The sequence below is a fragment of the Podarcis tiliguerta genome (assembly GCF_965153285.1).
Source record: "Podarcis tiliguerta genome assembly, chromosome: 10".
Lineage (NCBI taxonomy): Eukaryota > Metazoa > Chordata > Lepidosauria > Squamata > Lacertidae > Podarcis > Podarcis tiliguerta.
The window spans coordinates 26,917,291-26,939,979 of NC_139543.1; the positions used below are offsets into that span (position 1 = coordinate 26,917,291).

At 40.0% G+C, this 22,689-nt stretch overlaps 1 protein-coding gene and 1 long non-coding RNA gene across 6 annotated transcripts; one reads left to right on the plus strand and one right to left on the minus strand.

The window, feature by feature from the left end:
• Positions 1-101: 101 nt before the first annotated feature.
• Positions 102-16,234, minus strand: SLC38A2 (solute carrier family 38 member 2). Of its 5 annotated transcripts, none has more exons than XR_014502105.1 (16): positions 15,763-15,916; positions 14,487-14,731; positions 14,041-14,122; positions 13,779-13,894; positions 10,266-10,339; positions 10,059-10,151; positions 9,788-9,869; positions 8,450-8,532; positions 7,825-7,883; positions 7,499-7,669; positions 6,536-6,615; positions 6,333-6,433; positions 5,573-5,697; positions 4,198-4,554; positions 1,014-3,670; positions 102-972 (listed from the first exon to the last, which is right to left on the minus strand). XR_014502105.1 is itself a non-coding variant. In XM_083399805.1 (16 exons), the coding sequence occupies exons 2-16, from the start codon at positions 14,603-14,605 to the stop codon at positions 3,572-3,574; spliced, it is 1,527 nt and encodes a 508-aa protein (XP_083255931.1). In that variant the 5' UTR covers positions 14,606-14,731; positions 15,763-16,234; the 3' UTR covers positions 102-3,571. The 5 variants fall into 5 exon arrangements, 4 of the variants coding, with proteins under 4 accessions (XP_083255931.1, XP_083255933.1, XP_083255930.1 ...); XM_083399805.1 differs by having other exon boundaries at positions 102-3,670; positions 4,198-4,295; positions 4,410-4,554; positions 15,763-16,234; XM_083399807.1 differs by lacking the exon at positions 13,779-13,894 and having other exon boundaries at positions 102-3,670; positions 4,198-4,295; positions 4,410-4,554; positions 15,763-16,205.
• A 186-nt stretch (positions 16,235-16,420) lies between these two features.
• LOC310658324 lies at positions 16,421-20,539 on the plus strand. The gene is made up of 2 exons (XR_014502232.1): positions 16,421-16,728; positions 18,232-20,539. It is a non-coding gene; the product is annotated as an uncharacterized lncRNA (long non-coding RNA).
• Positions 20,540-22,689: the final 2,150 nt, after the last annotated feature.

Genomic DNA, 22,689 nt, shown 5'->3' on the forward strand with positions numbered 1-22,689 from the left:
GGGGAGCCATAATTATTTCCCTGGAGACTTCCATCTGATAGCTCTTTCAACTGAATGCATAACAGGAATGAGTCATGGACATAATGCATTAGCCATGAATCGTAACGAAAGCTTATATACATAAACACAAACTCCCAACCTACATTATATACAATATACTTACAATATATACACACACAGTTTATATACAAAGGCTACCCATAAATACTGAAAAATAGGTTTTAACTTCAACAGGTTATTGTTCTATAAATAACGTTACATTTTATGAATGAAATAACATGGAAGACAGTAATTTAAAAATTAGGTGACAAACAGTGGTTTAATACTGAAACTGTGAGCTTCGATGAAACCTCTAAAGAGACAGGTTTACAACAGACACTAGAAATCAATATAGCCTAGTGGTACACAGCAAGGTCAGGCAGGAGACCTCTTTAGTTACTGAATGACACTAAACTGCATGATTCACAGTGTACTGTCGAGGTATCTCTGATCCAGCAATGACTCCTTTGAAATGCAACAGTTAGTACAGTCATGTAATTTCTGTTACTTTTGCCACTCTTCCAGCTGTTGAGATGAACCAACAAACTTAGCTTCTTGGCTATAAACGCTCTCAAGTGTGTTCGGAAAAAATGGTCATTTGTTCCCTGTACCATTCTGATATATTGACGGTACTTGGGAATCCTAGTATTTTTTACGAGAACCACATGAATGGTTAAATTGGAAGAGCTGCCATTTTAACAGAGGCTCATCTTACCAGCTTTCAGAAGTATGCAAAATATGAAAGCCAAGTACCACTAGACTAATTTGCAGGGAAAGAGAGATGTCATTTTCATTACACCATGCACAGATGTATAATGGATTACACTGAAGCCAGTGGTGGTTCTGAGATATAAACCAATAAAAATAGCATCTGACATTATACCAAGCCATTGCTTTGAAAATGATTGATTTCTGAAAACTCAAAGATGGTCTCTGTTTGGGTGTTTTAAGTACAGACCAAAGCAAAGTTTCACATATGGGTGTGGCTGTTGGTTACCTGGTTTATCTGAGAACAGAAGAGATTATCGGGACTGTTATTCAAGTACAGTTCGTATTGCCCTGCCCAGGACAATGGCTTGAGTTCAAAATGTCAAGCCATTTGTAACTTGTAAAGGAAAGAAAAGTAGACACTTTTCAGTAAGGCAGGTTTCTCTTGATACTGAACTCCATGGAATCAAGATTGCAGCCTTAGGGGATGGCAGTTGCCATGCAGAAATACAAAACAAAAAGGTTTGCACTGCCAGATTGTAAAAACCTGGGACAGAGTGGCAGTAATCTGCCAACTATTAAAAAATGGACCTAAACTTTTTTTTCAAAGAAAAAAAAAGCCAGTGTTGTTTAGCTAATTGCATGCCACGATTTGAATCTTATAACTCAACTACTGCTTGAAATCAGCTAAATTAGATTTCTAAACTATTATGCCAAATGAACATAGCGGAAAGCCTTCTACTGAGGACTTCTCTGTTAAAACTCCGCCTGTCTTATTCTTTCAGACCGTCCTTTCCAGCAGCATCTGTGTCTGTTAAGTGGTGCTGAGTGTGCTCTTATGAAAGTACAACATCTCTTCAGCCTGGGATGGAAATAATGCAGGGAACATGCATGGTAACTAAACACAGTGTATGATCCTTACCTATGCAGGTGTAGTACCGACACACAGATTTATCACCATGGAGTGTTAATAAGAGCACAGTTATTCTCCCCACTCAGCAGAAGTGCTGCCCAGCGATATACTTGCAGGGCAAGATGGGGAACGGAAAGTCTGTACAGAGGTGAATTTAGGGGAGTACAACTGGTTTGGTTGCACTGGGTGTGAAGCCCTGGCCCCACTGGTCTGTATATGTGTACCATGTTCTTCTTGTATACCTTGACCTAATTTAGAGGGGCTGGACGGGATATGCAAAGTACATGGAAGAATTTCCATTTCCTGTAATGTCCCCAGCATGCCAAATGCACACAGAGGAAGGGCTCTTTAATGCTCTATGGTGATCTCTTTGCAAACAGGCAAGGATCAAGCACTCAGTGACCACGGAATTACCACCTCCTTTTCAAAGCAAACTACTTAAGGCTCAAACAGCACATGCCTATATCAGAAAAATATGAGATGACAGTGTAGTCCCATCAAGGTCTTAATAATAATAATAATAGTAATTTTAAAAGACTGCTGTACAAAATCCGTTGCATTAGGAATCCCAGTTGCCTTATGAAGAGAGCTTTTGCCATATACACCAAATCCTGGCGTACTATATGCAATTAGGAATATCACATTGTCAGAGAGGAACAAAAACATAAAATAATTTAAAATCCAACAATGGGTGAAAACTTGTTATTGAAAAACATCGTACAGTGTGTGAATACTGTTATACTGCTAGTAAACTATAGTAGGACCTCATTTTCACTTGTTTCAAAAAAACAAAAACAAAAGCTAAAATGTGTAAAATTGTCGCTGGATCATGTGAACTCCACATTAATGGCAAATGACCCAACATGATTTGGTTGGTACCTGCAACTGAATAATAATAATAATAGCCCATTTGTTTAATATAATTGCACTATTGAGTACCTCAAGAAGAAAAATGCTTAGGATTGTACTTGCAGTAATTTGCCAAATACTGCTCCTATGCATCCCTCATTAATTTCAAGGGTCTTGTTTGGTTGTAGCACTAATTGGATTGGTTGCTACGTTGCTACATATAAATTGTTTTAATACATCATCCATTCTAATGGTATGAAATCTTTTTAAAAACATGACAATTTGAGTAAATAGCTACTTGAAAGGGTGTGGTGGTTTATGTTGGTTTATGGGGTTGTCTTAACATATTTGTTTGGTTTTAGGTTAGAATAACTAAGTTATGTGTAGAAACCATTAAACAGTTTTGAGTCTTTCAAATTAATCAACCTTTCACATAATAGGTTTCAAAAATAATTTCATATGGCCAAAAATATACTTTTAAGGATATGCCTCTATAGGCAGGCAAAACATGTTGAATTTAGAACTCTGCTTAAACAGTTTTACGGATTTTCTTTTTACCCTTATTTGGATCATCAACTTACAAAACATTTTCTTAAAGTCAAAATAGTGCTTTTGAGGTCCATAAAATTTTTGGTAGAAAAATAATAGTGTTTTTCTCATTCACGTTCAATGGTTAGCTTACCCTCCTGATGTAAACTAACTTATTTCTCACATCAATTGTTTCCATTAGGCACATTCAAGTAAAACAATAAAATATCCAAGTAACAATGACAAAAGCCAAACATGGCTTGATAAAATTTTACAGAGAGAGCTGTCCATTCTCTGGAATGGAATAAATAGTCACTTCCCTCAGCCAAAGATTCAGGTGGTTTGATGTTAATATCGATTCCCATAGTGCAGAATAGTATCTTTTTTTAAAAAAAGTTCACCTATTCTCCATTCAGAAGAACCAGCATCAAAAAATCTGCATTTGGAAAGGAAGCAGAATTGCAAACGTGGGTAAGAAGTTCTGTTTGTTTTTCAGTAGATGGTTTTGTAAGCACTGGAGTCCAAAGCAGATAGCTAATGGCCATTTGAAGAAGCATTGCTGGTCCAATCCAGAATGATCAAGGTCATACTTCCAGTCATCACAAATATGCCACTGATCAGGAAAAGAAGAGCCTACAAAGACATTATATAAAAAATATTGAAGGATTTTGCCAGAAACAAATAGAACTTGATAAAGAAAAGGGCCAATTATGCACACATAAGGGAATTTGTATACACAGCTGGGGCTCACAGTCTTCTCTCCAGTGCTGCATTTCCCAAAACCAAGACGACAAAGCTTTAAACACATCTTGCCTTCTCTGTTGTGGGAGATGTAGCTGTGAAAACTTATCAAGGAACTCGGGCTTATTGTACAGTTCCTTTACACACTGATGGTTATTTCCTTTGGATCCGTAATAAAATGTCTGTTGCTAGTTAAGAATTTGATAAGAACTCAAGAACTCCCTTAGTCGTCTTATATTAGCTATACATTTCCAGCAACCTAATTCTCCATAAATGCATAAATGTTTCAATGTTGTTCTTTCGTGACTAGCATGCTTGATAGTCACTCTGCTCATGCAGCCAAATAACTCTTGGTGTTTTTTGATTCTACTGATCGAGCTAGACAAGCATGATAATAATGGGCACTTCTCTTTACTCACCCCAATCTTCTGAACAGATTTCATTGGTTCTTTCTTCACTAGCTTAATGTAGAAAGCAGATGGTAGTATAAAGATCAGCATGGCAGCAGCGGAGGCACCTGGGTTAATAAAAATGGTCAACATTTCTATTACAGTATTCTGATTTTTTTTATAAAAAAAAAAAAGCTTTAGAAAATGACAGCAAGAAGAACCAAGAACAACAGAACCCTTACCAATGAATCCAAATATATCTCGAATTGTGGGAACAAAGATCACGAGAATGTTGGTGAATACCAAAAGAGCTATTGTAATTGCAGTATGGCGCCACCAGCTAAATTCTTTCCCTGAACACAACAACTGTGTGATGGAGCTGCGGATCTGTAAAATAAATGAAAGTTTATTAAAATCATTTTTTTTAAAAAAACACCTTAAAGGTACATTCTTCAAACTTTTGGAAATGTTTATAACATTGTAACAATGAGTGAGAGGGATAGCCTGTGGGGAAAATCCATTTTGAATTTTTGCTAGCCCTTATAGATAGCCAACGGGACGCGGGTGGCGCTGTGGGTTAAACCAGAGCCTAGGACTTGCCAATCAGAAGGTCGGCGATTCGAATCCCCACGATGGGGTGAGCTCCCGTTGCTCAGTCCCTGCTCTTGCCAACCTAACAGTTCGAAAGCACATCAAAGTGCAAGTAGATAAATAGATCCGGTGGGAAGATAAACAGCGTTTCCGTGTGCTGCTCTGGTTCGCCAGAAGCGGCTTTGTCATGCTGGCCACATGACCCGGAAGCTGTACACCGGCTCCCTCGGCCAATAAAGCCAGATGAGCACCGCAACCCCAGAGTTGGTCACGACTGGACCTAATGGTCAGGGGTCCCTTTACCTTTACCTATAGATAGCCAAAGGTTTCAGGTTGGATCCTAAGGTAAGTTTAAATTAAGAAAATTTGCGGAAGGAAAGTTCACAATTCCCTCCTCCTCTTTCCATCTAAACTTGTTCAAGAGGGCCTTCCAATTTTTCGGAGAGGCTTTGGCAGAAGATTGGTTGGGGGGATGGTGGGGGGGTCACACAGATGGTTGCATAGGGAAAGATAGAGCAGGAAGCTTTTCTTTTGTGAACTTCCCAATGTTAACTTTCCTTGTGATTTAAGCCTTTACTTTTAGGCCGCTTCTCTTTCAAAGTCTACCAGCTTAAAGCTAAAATGCTTCAATTTAATAGCCGTGGGAATAGATCTCTTTGCCTTTCATACTCAACAAAAACTGATGCAGAAAGGTGAAATAGCAGAAAATGGATGATTTATTTATTTAAAAAATCACAACTGGAAATTAGCAGTTCTAAATCAGCTTGATTTCCAAATTACTGTTGAAGCTGGGGGGGGGGAACTTGTCACTTACTGGGAAAATCACAACTGGCACAGTAAGTGTCACTGCCATCAGGACTGCCAGACGAACAATAAGGAGAAGAACATCAGCTCCCAGGACTTCAGCATAAGTATGAAGCAACTCTGGCTCAACATTTCCTGCAAAGAAAATAGTGTTTTAATAGAATGTTAATTACTGTAGATGGCAATATATATATATAACAGGAAAATCCCTGTGCTCTGTTTAAATGCGTATCAAATTGATTCTCAAATGGAGTTTTCCAGTGCTTCTAAACCCTACTTGTTCTACTGATTTACATGTATTGGTTCTCATATAAAACCAGAGAGCTATGTTTTGCCATCACTCACATTTCTAAGACCGTTCACTCCCCTTGGAACATGATCCTAAGCATCTCTACTTAGAAGCAAGCCCTCCTGAATCTAATGAGATTTGCTTCTTCTTAGCAGTGCATTTCAAACAGCGAGTCTGCACTCCTTTGAATAAATTACTCAGAAATGATTTCAAATAAGTTAACTGGATTTTAGAGAACAAGTTCCTCATGGCTCTCATCTGAGATTACATTCATAGTCGTAAGATGCAAAGAGCACGCATGCACTTACAACACTTTTAAAGTCCCACTGGTTTCAGTCAGAAAACTAGCACATTCCTAGACCTCTCCCACCAAAATTAATGTTAAGGGTGGTTTATTCTGGTTGGTTTGTGCCTGGCCAAAACGTGCACAGAACGTTTAGGTACAAAAAAAAGAAACAGAAACAGAAGAGAAGTTGCTCACCATAAAATGTCAGGTAGCCGAAGAGAGCAGCCAGAAGATACATGAGGAACATGGCAAAAAATGAAACATTGGAGACTTTCATCATTCTTCTGCGGCTTCGCCTGTTTCAAAGGAACAAAATCTATTATTGATTCTGAAATTATGTGCTTCCATCCCTGTTTCTATAAAATATCTGACGTGTAACATGCGCAAGTCTTACTTACCCTTTCAGTTCTTCATAAATAGGAAGAACAGCTGGATGGCAGACGAAGGAAAATGTTAAGATTGGTACAGCGTAGACAGTCTGAAAAGCACAAAAATAAAAATGCACTTATGAATATTTCCGTAATATTAACTTGTAAGCACATTTCTTCATTATAGCTATGGCTGCAGTGCTAGTAAGCACACTCGGGTATTTTGGGTTAAAATTCCCACCTCTGACAGTTGTCTATACCAGCTAGATCTTATGGAAGTTATAGTCCACAGTAGAGGGATGCATCAGACTGGGGAAGGATTCATGAGGGAGCTAGCTTCATTTTTTTAAAAAGTGGGATTTACACCTAAATCAACATGCGCAAGATCGCACAGAAAGGCTGTAATCCTAACCTCCAGTCCAGACTGCTAGAGGGCGCTACGATTGGGTGGGCATCCCTACCAATTGGCCTCCGCCTGCCTTCACAATAGCCGGGGTAAAGCCCCAAACAAATTGTTCTTGGACTGGAGCAGGACCAGTCATGCATCTTACAAGCCTATGCACAGTTTCCTGAAAGTAAAGTCCATTGAGTGTGTGTGGGGGGCGGGGGGGGGGGGGGAGGCTTTCAACAGCTTCAGAACCCACAATGCATCTTTATAGGCAATAGCCCAGATAGCCGTTTTGCACGACACAAATTCAAAACACAGGCATTTGCTAAATAGGGATTGGATTGTTCAGATTGTTAAAAGCCAGCAGTGTACTTAAGTTATTGGCAGCCTTGTGCCCAAGACAAAAATGTTCTCCAGCTTACAGTCATATCCTGTTTAACATAAGGACATTTCAAGAAGCACTGAACCTTGATACAAGTACACAGTGCTCTTGTAAGAGAAAAAGGATTTTTCAGCAGTCAATGAGGCTTTAAAATAGTCACAATTAAATTTCTAATTAGTGTAGCCGATTATTTTCTCCCACCCCCTCTTGTATTAATATTTACCTGTGAATTGAAGATGAAATATTTTGGTGCACATTGGTCATCACTGGTTATATTAACTTCTGATACATGAAAAGGTGCAGTGGTTGACAGATGTTCTAGGGTGGTATTCAGAGTTGCATTAATCAAGTCACTTTCCAGTCCACATGGAATTTGAAATTTCTTGCAAATGACCTAACGGAGAATGACAAAGAGTACTGACTGTTACTTTCACGGGATACATTTGTTCTAGAAAATAATGACTGGACATAATTAGAAGTCACTAGCAATCTCACTTGAATTAAATATCCTAAGTACTTAAATGTATGCATAGAAAATGTTGCACTTACGACAATAAGGAAGAAGACCATGCACAACAAGGAAAATCCACTGGTGTAACCCAGATAACCTGTAACACAAAAATGCTTTAAGTTAGTCCTTGTAACACATTTGGGAGATGGCACATTCAGTAACATGGTCTGCACAACTCAAAAGTGAGTTTCCAAGAGAATAGATTTACAGGAATTGATATTGTTAATACATTGATTCAATATCACTGAGCAACTAGAAAGCGCACACCTTTGTTTTAGCCATTATCTGGGATTTCCTATCCGTTCTATTATCCCAAATCAACATATCCAATAAGAACACTATTAGATTTAATGTGGTGGTGTCATCCTGCTCTTTCATACTTTCTTAGCCCCCCCCCCCAACTTTAATAAAACTTATACCCAGGTAAATGGATATAAAATTGATGCTCAAGTATACTGCCTTCATATTGGCATATATTTGTATTTCATCAACTAGGAGGGCTTTGGAAACTGCTGTGACACTTAGCTCTCCATGCACAATAAAACCGAGCAGAATGTAGAAGTGGCTTCCATATTACAGGTGCCATGTTAATCACAACGAGGACTGCCATTATTTCCCAATTTGTTCACCCTAGTTTCATCTATACCTCTTGTGCCTACTTACCTAAATTTTTCAACAATGACAAAGGAAGAATGAGCCACAAGGATACCAATATAACCAAATAATCACCGTTGAGGTACCATTCTCTGTAAGAAAAGAAAGAAATCTTAGTTGAAAAACTGCGTGGTCATCATATCTATAATTTAAAAATATTATCTTGTTATCGCAGTGCAATAGAGAAACACAGGACAGCAGTACTGGTTCAGAGTACCTAATGCAAGTGAGTTCCCATTAATGGCTACGTTTCTGTAAGGTCCTGTCTTTTGGGAGTACTTTTCTACAGCTGTCAATAGGAAAGACCCTCTTGTGCACAAGTGATTGTGCTATGCTGGGTCACAGCAACTACATTGGATTAAGTACCACAGATATCAATGAGACTGAGCTCTAGTTAACACCTTCAGAAGGACTGGCAGCCTAAACCAAAATATTCTTACTCAGAAGCAAGTCTGAGTCCAATGGGAGTTTACTTCCTAAGTGGTATGGCACAGGACTCAGAGCAGGGATATAGGAGGCCTTACACACTCTTTAATGGGATGTAGTTGTACTTGCATGCAAATGGGTATTCAAACATGCCAAGGAAGAGCACTGCTATGCTCAGTGGAGAACCCTCTTTATGTGGGCAGAGAAACCACATGGGAAAGGGTTATTCCCAAAGAAATGAAGCATTATTATCTTTATAGCTATTCTAAAAATGCAAGGAGCATAGTTAGAGAAAGCTACATGAATCTAAGCCCCATTGAGTTTGATGTGGCTTAGCAGTTTGATTACAGTCTAAGGAATACAATGAGGTTTAGGTATTGCAAACTTTCTATGGGTCGCAAGCATTGTCTCCACTAAAATATGGGGGAATCTCACACTTTAATCATGGTATTAGAATTCTTGTAGAAACACAACTCTTGTCCCTGAATGCTTGTGCCCAAATATTTACTTCTGATTCAAGAGTAACACCACTGCAGTGATTTAAGATGGGATGATACAATAATATTTTGTATGAAGGCAGTGTTAAAAAACTACCATACACATGCTGGCATCTAAGAACATGTTGGAACTACAGCTTGATTACATTTTCAGAACAAAGAAGTAATTGGACTGGCCATTCAGTGAACACTGATCCTGTTTACATGTCCTGCTATTTTGTCAAACAACAAGACTTTTTTCTAACCCCTTTCCTATAGGCTGTATCATATGTCAAACAGACCACTCAATAAGTAGGCCAGTATAACTGGAGCTCAACCATGATCTCTTCTTACACGTTTCAACGGAAGACATCAGATAAAATTTCTACAATGCCTATTTCTGTTCCCACTAACAGTTTCTCTGCTGAGCAGTTCGAAGACTTACCCTGTGCTCTCTTTGACGTTCAAAAATGCCTTGATGACCAATGGTAACTCATATTTCACAATGAAGAGGTAGCTGGACATAGCTGCAGGTGAATGATATTGTACATCAATGCATATAGAGAGCATGGCACATAAGAGCCACAGAAACATGTTTCTTGGTGTCGCTTTTAGGTTGCTAATGGAAACATGTTGTGTGACAAGCTCATCTCATCAGAACAAAGAAGAAAACTGTTATAAAGTGTAAAAAGGGACATTTATCTGAAAAACCTCACCTCCAATGTTCTGCATTGTAATAGATCCAGATGCTGCCAGTTTCCCAGCCATGCCAAAGGCCTTCATTCCCAGTTGTTCATATAGCAGAGACCCTACACAGCAACAAGAAACAGAGCAGTTGCTAGAGTGCAATTTACAGTTACATGTTTTTAATGTATAATGTGTAGGGAGGTGAATTTCTTAGTCACAAGTAGATGTTAACATACCTCCTTCATTGGCAGTCTTCAAGAGGAGATGAACGGAGTATAAAGAAAATATTGACACGAAGAACAGAAGAATTCTTTAAAAAAACACACATAAACAAACAACCTTTACTTTGGCTGAAATAAGCATCTAAATTGCAACAAGAAAAGGTAACAAAATCAGGCTCAGTTCTGCCAAAGCACTTCCCAGTGATTTCAGTGGGGAACATTTAAGTACACACGTGACTTTTTAATTGAGACCAGTTTCATTTACAAGTGATAAAATGATAACTGGTTTTAAAGGTGGTTGTATAATTCCTGAAGAAAATATTGAAATAATTTTAAAAACAAATGTAATAAGAACAGTGGTGCTCTTTATTGTGGAGGTTATAAGAAACCACCCCAACAAGGATTGCATATGATCCCGCTGACATGCCTCTAAAGGTGGACTACCTGCCTTTAAGCTAGTTCAGACTCACGCTGGGTTAACCACAAGCCCTTTCTATGCAAACATTCCTCCACACCTGAGATATTGAAAGGGGAAGCAAAATGTTACTTCCCTTTCTTTTCTGTTCGTTTTAGTACTTACAAAAATAAATGGAGCTCAGGACTCTTAAGTTTAGACAATCAAAAATGGTTATAGTTTTGGGTTTTTTAATCAGAATATTAAACACTGACATCTCCTGTGGTGGAACTATAATAAAATGCCAGCATCTCAATCCAATACTCATGTTGATTTACGGGAATGCCCAATCTGATCATAGATACAAACAATGCACATAGTTCAGTTATTCGAATTGAACTTCCTTTCATAAAATGGATGCAATCCAGCACATGCTTAAATCCCAGTGATCTAAGGAGTCGCACTCCGCTGAACTAAATAGACAAACTGATTACAGATTGCCCCCAATTAGACTTGGCTTCATGGCTATGTTAACGTGAATGCCCATTGTTGCAGAGGCATTTATAGAAGGCAAAAAAATTCTACCAATAAGAATTTCATCATTATAATCAACAAAAATACAGCTATCTGGATAAAAATCAAGGTAAACTATATAGGAGATGTTTGAAAATTCAAGTGGAAGCTAATATGCTTGCTTCTGGGATTGTATACTTGAATACCATTAAACATATACACAAAATCTATTTGTTCTTCATCCAACGTGAAATCTACAAAGCAACTGCTCTACAGCAAAAAGGCATATTAGTGGGAACTTGTTCTTCCTTTTAAGACGCCACTGATAATTAAATTACATGTTCCAAAACAAAACTGAGCTATTTAAGACTTTAAACTAATAGTCCAATCAAAGGCAGATTGACTCAGAAGTTCCCATGTGTTTAAGTGGAGTTGCTCACATGTAGATGTGCATAAAACTAGCAGCACAATACTTAACAAGCTTATTTGGAAGCAAGTCCAACACCCATGAAACCTACTCTGCACTTAGGACTCTGCCTTAAAGTACATTTCGGAGAAATTAAGTTTTCCATGGAAAATAAATAAAACTTAAAACTTTGTCTGATCAAACAACACACTGGATTCAGTATGCACAAATACCGAAAGGACAGCTTTGTGTTGGTTACAATGCCATCAGCATAATGCATGCCAGTGGTACACACTGCAGGGCAAAGTGTAATGCAAAGCCCATTTGAGTTCAATACGGGCAGATATATAAAATGAATCAACTGCCATAGACCAAAATGTGTTTCCACTAAAGCTGGTTTTGGTGGCAACAGCAACATTACCAGCATACTGCATTTTGGGTCATCTCTAAATGACTGTCAGTGAGTCATTTTTAAGGACCAGAGAAGACAGAAACGTAAGTTGAAAGACTCTGAATACGCTTAAAGTTCTGCTTAGAAGTAAATATGTTGAGCCATATAAAAAGGAGTTTAAAGTTAACATTGCATCCACTTAAAAAACATACAACATAAGGCACATTTACTGATTTCACATTATAAAGTTCCCTACCACTAGCTTCAACGTAAGTATGCCCTATAGTGCAATCCTATCAAGTCCAATGGGACTTTACACAAATGTAAATGTACTTGCATAGGATTCTTAAATTAATTTCTAATGATGGATGAATCCATCACAAAAAATCCCCAAGATATTTCACCTAGAAGTATTCTGTCTGAAGTGTATATTTAGCCCTGCACCTATCATTTTTTTACACATTGTTGTACACACTGGGACATAACTTTATAAATATTATTTTAAACCATTCCTCCTGGGATGGAGCAATTCCTTTGGTTCCTATTAAGGCTTCATAGTGTAAAAATCAGAAAATTAGATCTCCGTATTTTTGCCCCACTAAGACAGGCATAGGCAAACTCTAACCCTCCAGATGTTTGGGACTACAATTCCCACCATCCCTGACCACTGGTCCTGTTAGCTAGGGGGATCATGGGAATTGGAGTCCCAAACATCTGGAGGGTCGGAGCTTGCCTATGCCTGCTCTAAGAGTTCCACTGTAATAGATGCTACGATGACCATCTCTCACTGGCTTTGCTTTTCCAAGGATACATGTTCTCAATATACACTGCCCTCTACAGGAAACATATACTGTACACAATATGCATGTATTAAATACAGGCAAGCGATCTCCTTGTTTTCCACGCCAGTGAGCACGTAGCTACAAACCTATTTGCCTAGAAATTTATTCTCCAGTCTTTCTTAATCCCCAAGGACTATGAATATATACAATTTTTAACCTGAAAGGTGTATTAGTGTGTATCCCAAGGCTGAGGCAAACAGTAATTTAAGGGGGGAAATTGACAAGAGAGTGTAGAGATGAAATTGACAAGCACTTTGTGCTGCTAGGAACAGAAATGTCTTGTGATATTATATATGCAAGTCTAGCTATGGGCCAGGAATCAGGATGGGTAAGTGAGATTTCACATGAGCTGGAGAAGCATCCAGTGACATTTAAACTGGAGAAAGCATGCATTTATGAATGGCAGTAATGGGTAATAACCGAAACTGGAATACTTAAAAGCACTGGAAAACACTTAGTACTTAATGCACTGGAAAATGCACATGTAATGTAATTTCTTCCTTAGAATGAATAAAAATATTTATTTCCCCTTACAACTATTTTTGAAAGATGCTAAGGCAGGGTAGGACAGGTGAAATCCAGCAAAAAACCCAACAAACTGTTTTGAGTCCATTTATTTTAACAGGAGAGATTTAAACATGTGCTTAACTTCTCGGCTGAAATCATCAACTGAGGCTCTCAAGAATGCTTAATTTTAGCCTGATCTCCAGCATGGTTCACTGAGAAACAAGCTCCGCAGAGCTTGTTTCCAAATGGGTAGATGCTTAGGATCCATCCCTGGTCTCAGTGGGATTAAACTGGTTTATGTTCAGATAGTCTGGGAGTTCTAATGTGTGCTCATTCACTTGGCAACTGCGCCCAAGTTTCCTTTCCATGGTTACATTTTAGGCATGGTCACATTTTAAAATGGCAAACGGAAAACATTAGCATGCATAAATACCAACAATATAATGCTGCAATTCTGCTGCATTCAAATACTTACACAAAGAGAGCAATTCCAGTGTTTGCCATGGCATAAGAAAGCCCAAGGATGCCACTGCCCACAATAGCATTGCTCAGATTAAATACTGACATTCCAAAGGAAGTAGTACCTGGACGCTGTGAATAAGAGAAAAGTGTGGTGGAGGTGGTTAATAATTTGTTCAGAAACAATGATTTGCAAATGGTTTTAATTTGCGAGGGGGGGGGGAGCCTAGTCTTCACTTATGTACTCAATGCTAAAAAGATAAGTGATGCATGCTTACATATTCCGTTTCATATTTCTTCTTCCCAGGATTGGATTCAAGTAAAAAGTTTTGGTTTTCTGGATCCATGTCTACATAATGGCTGTGAGAGGGGGGAAAAGAAGGAAAACAAAGCAACTTAAGTATTATCACTTTTTAAAAAAAAGCAACATAAAACAACATTGGGGTGGTTGTTTTTTTATTGTGTAATCCACCGATTTTGTGTAATCTTAAAACAAGATTTGGTCTGGGAAAGGTTCGGTTTTTGCTGCTGTACGTACAAACAGATACTGGCCATTCTTACGACATTTTTTTTTAAAATTTGGGGATGAAGGTTGAAATCCACTTCCGTCAAAATCAATCAGAGATTTGTCATTGATTTGAAGAGGAACTGGACTGTGTATGATTATTTATTATTAATTATTATTATTATTATTATTAAAGCAATGCACAGAAACATCTCTGACCTCTTCATAGCAGCTGGTTTGGTTGGGTAGGGGTAGCTGAAGTCATTGCTGTTGGAACTGTAGCTGCTGCTGTCCTCATCAGGAGTAGTGTTGAGCTTGCCCATTTCAGCTTTGGTCATGATGGGATCCAGGATGCCTTCTTTGGGGGTACCGGATTAAAAGCAGGCAAATCAACTATTTGGGATAGTGGCAGCAAGCCTGGGCTCCTCTTGATCTTTTGTCCTTGGCTGCTGGACTTGCCTTGTCTGTGAAGGTAAAAAAAAAAAAAAAAAAAAAAGGGAAACGTCAATACTGCAGTAGTCCTCCCGAATTGGGTCACGTGAGCAGCCGCTGCCGCCGCTTCTGCTCACCGCGGCTGATTCATAGGCAGCCAGGCGAGTGGAAAAGTACCAGCAGAGATGGGAGGGAGGAGGGAGATGGCAAGGGAAGGAAAAGTACAAGAGAGTAGAACAAAGATAATCTCCAGCTTCGACACGGCAGCCCCCGCCAATGGGGAAGATCTGCGTGGGAAAGGCAAGGGGGTGCACTGCACAACACAACACAACACAACACAACACAACACAACACAACAACACATATCTGCCCAACAATCCATTTCGACCTATACATCACTTGCTCTCCACTCTCCCCCCCGCAAGACATTTAAAGGTAGTCATTTTAATTATAAGGGTTGATTTCTTAAAGGGTAGACTAAACCAGGAGAAACCCGAAGTTGCAAAGGCTAGTTGAAGGTTCACGAAAATCGACTTGTGTCAAACCAGAAATGACACACTGACACACACACAAACCTCTGTACAGGTTTGGGCAGCCAGCCAACTCCACCCCATCGGAACGGAAAATGATGCAACCCCGTCGGGCGATTGTCACATTCCCTTTCAGTACATTAACCACCCTGCCTTGATCGTTATCCTTTCCTTGGCCATTCCCTTCCACCCTTCCTCATAATAATAATAATAGTAATAATAATAATAATAATTAAAAAAGAGGGGTCCCTGCATTTTTAAAATGGAAAAAATGCAAATCAGTCACAAGACTGCACCAGCAGCGCCTGTTTTCTAGTGGGTCTTCCCCATCCCAAGCTCTCCAAAGATGCAGCAACGCTGGCTGGGCTATTTCTTTTTTTTTAACACCCAATCTTACGTAAAGGAACGATTTGGGGTTTTTTTTGTTGTTGCCATGCCTTCGCTACCACAGCAGCAAACCAGCCCCCTCCCCATGATCACAGATCCCACCCCCCCCCGCAACCCCCTGAAACAGCCCAAGAAGATTTTTTTACCTCGATCAGTGAAGCCTTGAATATTCCGGATCTCCTTTCCACCCCACAAAAATTAAAATTCAAAAAAAATTCTGAGATCTCCGCGATTTAATTCGCTTCTTCAACGGAAGCAAAAACGACGACAAAAACCCTCAGATATTAACAATTAAAAGGCCCAAGTAAGAAATATATATATGTATGTATATATATATATATACACAAATTAAAATATCAGCAATAGGTTTTGTTTTAAATTGTTTCGTAAAAAAAAAAGCCGGTATAAAATAATAATTTATGGTTCTTTTATTAAATAAAGCAAGAAGAATCACGACGAAAATTCTGGAGGCGGAGAGTGAGGTATGCGGCTTGGACGCTTGGCGAGGTGGTTGGTTTTTTGTGTTTTTCTCTATTGTGAGCCGCCGAGCAGCAGGCGCAGCATCAGCTCTGGCGGAACGTCGAGCTCAGGTCTGGGGAATGTCTGGCGATGCCTCCGCTTTTGAGGGCGGAATGCGGCGACGTCAGAGAAGGGGGAGCGGCGGAAGGACAGGGCGCGGCTTCCCCTAGACAACGTGCAGCCTCTTCTTTGTATACCAACAAGGAGCTCCGTCGCTCCGCCCCGGGAGCTCTTCCGACTCCGCCTTACGAGGCCGCTCCGGGGACGCTGTTTAACCCTCGGGAGGAGCCAACTCTTTCCCGCACAAGAAGCGGATCACGAGGCTGTTACTTAGCAGCCGGGCGAAACTTGACGCCGGCGATTCTTCGAAATGATGGAGGCTTCAAATTACAATGGGGGCAGGGCTTTGCTTTTGGATCCTAAGTTCCCCCCCCCCCGGGTCCCTTCGGCCTCAGTTTCCCCATCTGCAAAACCAGAACAACACAGTCTCGTTTGCAGTGCCGGATTTATTTATTAGCTGAAGAAGCTATTCAAGTTGTTGAAACATTTCATTCCAAATCTGCTAAACAGAGCCAGACAGAGGATGATGACAGGTGGGGGTCCTTCTGCCCCCAACATAAATCAAACCAAATTGTAAATTATACTAAATTGTACAGAACACCCTCTGGACACGGTAATGTTTTCTGAAATACCACCACAGCTCACTAGTCTAATTTTTGGTCCACCAGCTGCTGATTTCATAGATAAGTGTAACATCACTGAATTATCATATGCAGTGCTTTTTTCCATGGGGGTACACAGGGGTGCACATACTCCTAAACATTTTGTGAAATTAAGTTTGGCCTCGTTGAGGGGCAGTATTTCAATATGAGTAGGAAAATGAGAGCACCCCTAAACATTTTTAACTTTTTAAAAGAAAAAAGCACTGATCATATGTATACAACCACAGCATCTCCTAAGTCCTGAGATGTTACCAAAACTGATTGATAAAACCTATGGTTATAAAATGTTTAGAAGATATGGGGTATGGGTGAAAATGGTGCCAAAAGGAAGACTTCCACCGTGGGAACACTGCATCTGAAGATTTTGTGTGACTCGAAAAAACCAAACCAAAACATTTCCAACCTTATTTAACTCATGTTTTCTTGTACCACCAAGGCTGCTAAAACTTTTGTCTAATAAGAACAAAAATTCTGCTTGTGGTATACGGTACTGTATTAGATTTTGAGGGTATGAATTCAGGACTCAGGAGTCATTCTGTATTATTAACCACCTAAGTCACAATTTCCAGTTAAGTCTAGGATACTGTTAATATCACATGATATAACATATCCAGGAGGAAAAGTATATGAATTGCCCTGACTTGTGTGCATGCCTTTAATGAGTATTACTCATTCCTTATGTAACTGTGGTGCTGGGCATTTATAGATACACTTTATGGAAACTCTGCCAGAATTAAACAGAATAACCAAGTAACAGAACCTACCCAAGCCTGACATACATTTTTAATTCATAGATGTATTTTACAATCCTTTCACCCTGGGAAAAGCAAGATTTTCTTTCAACTCCTTGCATTGGGTTAGGAAGAAATAAACACAAACATATAAAAGAAATATCTATAAATAAATAAATTTCATTCCATGAGTGTGTTTCTATGCTCTAGTGTGTGGGTGTTTTTAGCTCCCCATCCCCAGCCTTTTAAATACAAAAATAAATATTGTATTTTTAATTTTTTTCTCTGAGCCAACCCATCCATTAATGAAAGATTCAGGTAAGGGATAGAGGGCTTTGAGAACAGAGGCAAACAACCATGCTTCAGTAACCTTTGCGCTTCCCACAAACTTAATCTAGGCAGCATAGTAGTAAGATCACAAGTGATTCTATTTATATTGGAATATGCCCCCCCCCTAAGTTTGCTGTAGTTCATTTCTTTGTTTTGCTCCTGTATTGTTTGGAAGCTTTGACATCTGCCAATGCTTTCTGTAAGTGACATGTTTTTCTTTTGAAGGAGGGCTGAAAAGTACATTTGGGAAACTCTTTGAGAGCAATTTAGTAAGTGTCAGTTCTCTTCCTGACTTGACTATTTTGATTCCTAGGACTACGGTTTTCCCAGTAGTGATGTATGGAAGTGAGAGCTGGACCATAAAGAAGGCTGATCTCTGTAGAATTGATGCTTTTGAATTATGGTGTTGGAGGAGACTCTTGAGAGTCCCATGGACTGCAAGAAGATCAAACCAATCCATTCTTAAGGAAATCAGCCCTGAGTGCTCACTGGAAGGACAGATCCTGAAGCTGAGGCTCCAATACTTTGGCCACCTCATGAGAAGAGAAGACTCCCTGGAAAAGACCCTGATCTTGGGAAAATTTGAGGGTACAAGGAGAAGGGGACGGCAGAGGACGAGATGGTTGGACAGTGTTCTTGAAGCTACTAGCATGAGTTTGACCAAACTGCGGGAGGCAGTGGAAGACAGGAGTGCCTGGCGTGCTCTGGTCCATGGGGTCACGAAGAGTTGGACACGACTAAAAGACTAAACAACAACAAGGACTACACCCTGTGCTAATGGAGAACAGATTCTCTGAGTGTGGCACCCTATGTAGCTGAAATTGGACCAGCAGGCTTGGGGGAGCCCCAAAGTTAGCAGAAGTACACACACACACACAAATGACACCACATTGATAGGAGGGGAACCCAGAGAGGAAAAAGGCATGGCTGGCTGCTTGGACCCCCCAACATTTTCTTGCAGGTGCCCCTAGTTTCTGCCCAGTTGTAAACAGCAGTGTCAGCTGTGCTTGGTGATAGCATGAAAGCTAGTCTCATTCTTGAATACAAATAGCTATCCTGGAGCAATACTCTTTGGATTTGTAACTGAACCAGGGACAAGTCAAGACATTTTGCAGCTTGACATATGCCCCTTACCCATTCCATGTACAAAAGCTGGCTGGACAAGCTCTTGAATCTTATTTTAATTGCTTGTGACAGGATAGCATCCACCACACCTGAGACTGCAGGCCAGATTAGGGGACCTAGGAGTGGTCATGTGGCAACAGAGGGAAATAGCTGAGAAGCTCAGGAGAAACAGTCAGAGAAGGCTGCCGCTGCCTCCAACTTCTGCCAGCTGGGGTGGTTGTCTCACTGTTTCTAATGGCAGGACCAGTCCTGACTTGACTCCCAAATATTAGAGCTCATAATAGCATGATTGAAAGAGATGAGTAACAGCATGGTTAATTTAATTGGGTTTACTCCCAGGTAGGTGGGGTAGCCTTATTTGGTGATCCTGTGTTCACTCACATGGGAATAAGTCCCACTTGAGTCCCACAGAAAAAAACACAAACAACACTTATTATAATCATTTCAGTATTAAAGCAGTATTAAATTGATGTAGTTCCAGGAGCTATAGTCACTTTACAACAAAAACTGCCTAGGATCATGTTGAGCATGAAGACACCATCTTATCGGGATATGAAACACTAAGTGCCACCCTATGCATGCCTATTCAGAAGTCAGTCCCATTGAGTTCACATTAGGGGTATAAGATTGCAGCCTAAGTTTTTCATTGACTTCTCAAACTGGTTTTTGCCAAGACAAATCTCAGCAGTAAAGATGATGATGAAGAGATACAAAAATGAAGATTTGGCATACATGTAGTTCCACACAACCTAAATGCTTGGATAATATGAAAATGGAGCTTTCAGTTCAGGACATAGAATCAACAACCCACTGGAGAACAACCAATGAAATGTATGCTGTGTGGCCATTCACTTTTCACACTCTCAAACCAAGCTTGGATTGGAGAAGTAGAAAGAACTGTAATGTCTGAAAAGGAAGTCTTAAAATAAATTTCAACACAGTGGAGGGGTGTGCAAGTTCCCCTTTCAAATGCTTTGAACAATCTTCAAATTGGGGAAGGAGAACTTCTACTTGGCAACTACAAGGAAGACACATTTATTTACAGAATGCAAGATGTTTCTTCAGGGGAAGGCAGACTTCAGTCCTGCAGGGTCCACTTTGTTTTGCTTTCACTAGAATCCCAAAGCCCTCTAAGCAGAGGCAGGTGCAAAATAGTGGCTGGGATGGTGGAGGCTGGCAACACCCCCTTAGAATAAGGACCCAGGGTATATCTGAGCACTTGCTCAGCCCAGTTTTTATTCCCAGAACTGAATTCATAGTCCTATCACAAAAAACCACACTCCCAGTTCCTTCCTCCCATTACCTAGCAACCAAATTTGGAGTGTGTTTTGTATGTGCCTTTTTGTTGTTGCCATTGCAAATTAACTGGGAGTCAGAAACCTTGTTGAACCTTATTGAATATGCACCTTCTGCCCACCCTGGGGTAGCCCAACCAAGGCTGAAAATATTCCAGTCCCCCTTGAACTATGAATAAATTTCATTTCTCACTGATATAATGGTGGTTGTAATGGGACTATGACTCCATAATGTGTGGATGTTACATGTAGTGTTTGAACTGTTTAATTGATAAAATGTACTCTGTGCAGAACAAATGAAAACTTGAGTGAGAGCGGGGATGCACATTTCAAATCACTCTGAGGTTCACTTAATGAGGCTGAAATTAGTTAGAAGTTCTTAGTTCTATAATCCAAACTTCCATGAAAGCAGTCTCAAAAAGGAACCAGTGCTTTGTTTATATGCAAAACGCCATCATGTGCACTGAGCCCACAGCAATACAGTGGTGCCTCGCAAGACGAAATTAATTCGTTCCGCGAGTCTCTTCGTCTAGCGGTTTTTTCGTCTTGCGAAGCAACCCTATTAGCGGCTTAGCGGATTAGCGCTATTAGCGGTTTAAGGGATTAGCGGATTAGCTGCTAAAAGGCTATTAGCGGTTTAGCGGCTTAGAAAAAGGGGGTGGGGAGTGAAAAAAATCTCAAGACTCGCAAGACATTTTCGTCTTGCGAAGCAAGCCCATAGGGAAATGCGTCCTGCGAAGCGCATTGAAAAACGGAAAACCCTTTCGTCTAGCAGGTTTTCTGTCTTGCGAGGCATTTGTCTTGTGGGGTACCACTGTAATTGGCAATTTATGTCAAAATGGATACGTTTCGGGCCATCCTAAATAGTATATTGAAGAGTGCCCTCATTGAGACACCCTAGCATTAGCTGCAGTCCACTGCCTTCCTTTGCTGTAGGATGCTCAGTCTAAAGCATACTGCCCCATACAAAAATTTATCAATGTGTTCTTGGCATGGAAACAATACGTTTGGTGCTGCCTTGCACCACAACCAAAGTGTTAGAAAGGATCCAACGTTAGGTCAACATGTAGAAGGCGGCACACTCCTGGAATTCTAGGTGTGTGTTTTGTTGTAGCCCAGATCTTAGTCTGGCACACACACATACACAGTTCATTATTCATTAAGCAATTGTCAGGGGGCCAGGGGCCTTGATAGTGAATTGAGCAAAAGAAAAGTGTTGGGTCAAATGTGATGCTAAAATTCCTCACAGAGGACACACTTGGAGGAGTGGATGCATGATTTATTTGTATCTTGACTACTGGCATGGGGCAGGGCGCTTCACAATGCGTTGCACCAAAATGAAGTATTCGGATAGACATGATGCTGATGGGGCTTCTTGAAGAGGGCACTCTCCTGGAGGTGTGGATGGATTATTTTTAGCACTTCCAAAATTCAATTTGGGATGCACATTTCCTTATCTGTAAGGGTTCTTTGGAGTCACTGCACATAAAAGTGCTGCACAAAACCATTCATTTTGATTGAAGAGAATGATTGTGCATTTTGGAAGATATCATTCCCACGGTCATTGTAATACCTTATACAAGGTAGTCCAAAGCCTTATTTTGAGATGCAGGGGCTTATAAACTTCAGTTCTGGCTCATTCAGCTGTATCAAACTTTCATAGAAATAAAGACTTGGGAAGCAGCTAATAACCAGGTTTAGTCTTGTGGCAACTTGCACATCTTTTATATTGAGTTTACTTACATTCCTACAGAGAGTTGTTGCCAACATTTTAACTAAATGGAATTCAATCATACATAGAAATGTAATGTGTACAAAAAGGGCACATTGCTAGAAGTTAGTTCGCCACCTTTACCCTACTTAAAAACACAAATAATCATGCTGTGCCACAACCATAAAGGTTCACGGCGCCCTTTCTTTTTGTTTTCCCCACTCTGTAGATATGAGATGCCTCTTTGTTTTTTGTTTTCTTAGCTACTAGTATCTATTACATGTAAACTCTTTTCCTGCCAGGAAGTTCAATATAGATAGGGTTTTGCTACATTTTATTCTCACACCAACTCTGTGAGATAGGTTAGTCTGAGAGAGCGATTGGTCCAACAGCCCCCAGTGATATTCAAGGCTGAGTAGAATTCAAAGATGGGTTTCAGTAGATCTAGTTTGACATCCTACTATGCTATGCTACACCACCAGCTAACCATCAGGTCCATCTGAATCTCTCTTGGCCTTATATTTCTCACCTCATGGTGCACTCTATTCCACAGCTCACCCTGCATTTAGATATCTCAGATGTTTCAGTGTACAAGTCATTATTTACTTCTTACCATCACCCCAATAGAACCCCATTGACT

What these genes read in the sequence shown, in the direction of transcription:
- SLC38A2 (XM_083399804.1), bottom strand. Translation starts at nt 14,605, where the DNA reads ATGACCAAAGCTGAAATGGGCAAGCTCAACACTACTCCTGATGAGGAC. An exon ending in GAAGACTGCCAATGAAGGAG is followed by an intron (nt 10,152 to 10,265) that starts GTATGTTAACAT and finishes GTTGCTGTGTAG; the next exon opens with GGTCTCTGCTATATGAACAA. An exon ending in ATTTCATCTTCAATTCACAG is followed by an intron (nt 6,616 to 7,498) that starts GTAAATATTAAT and finishes TGTGCTTTTCAG; the next exon opens with ACTGTCTACGCTGTACCAAT.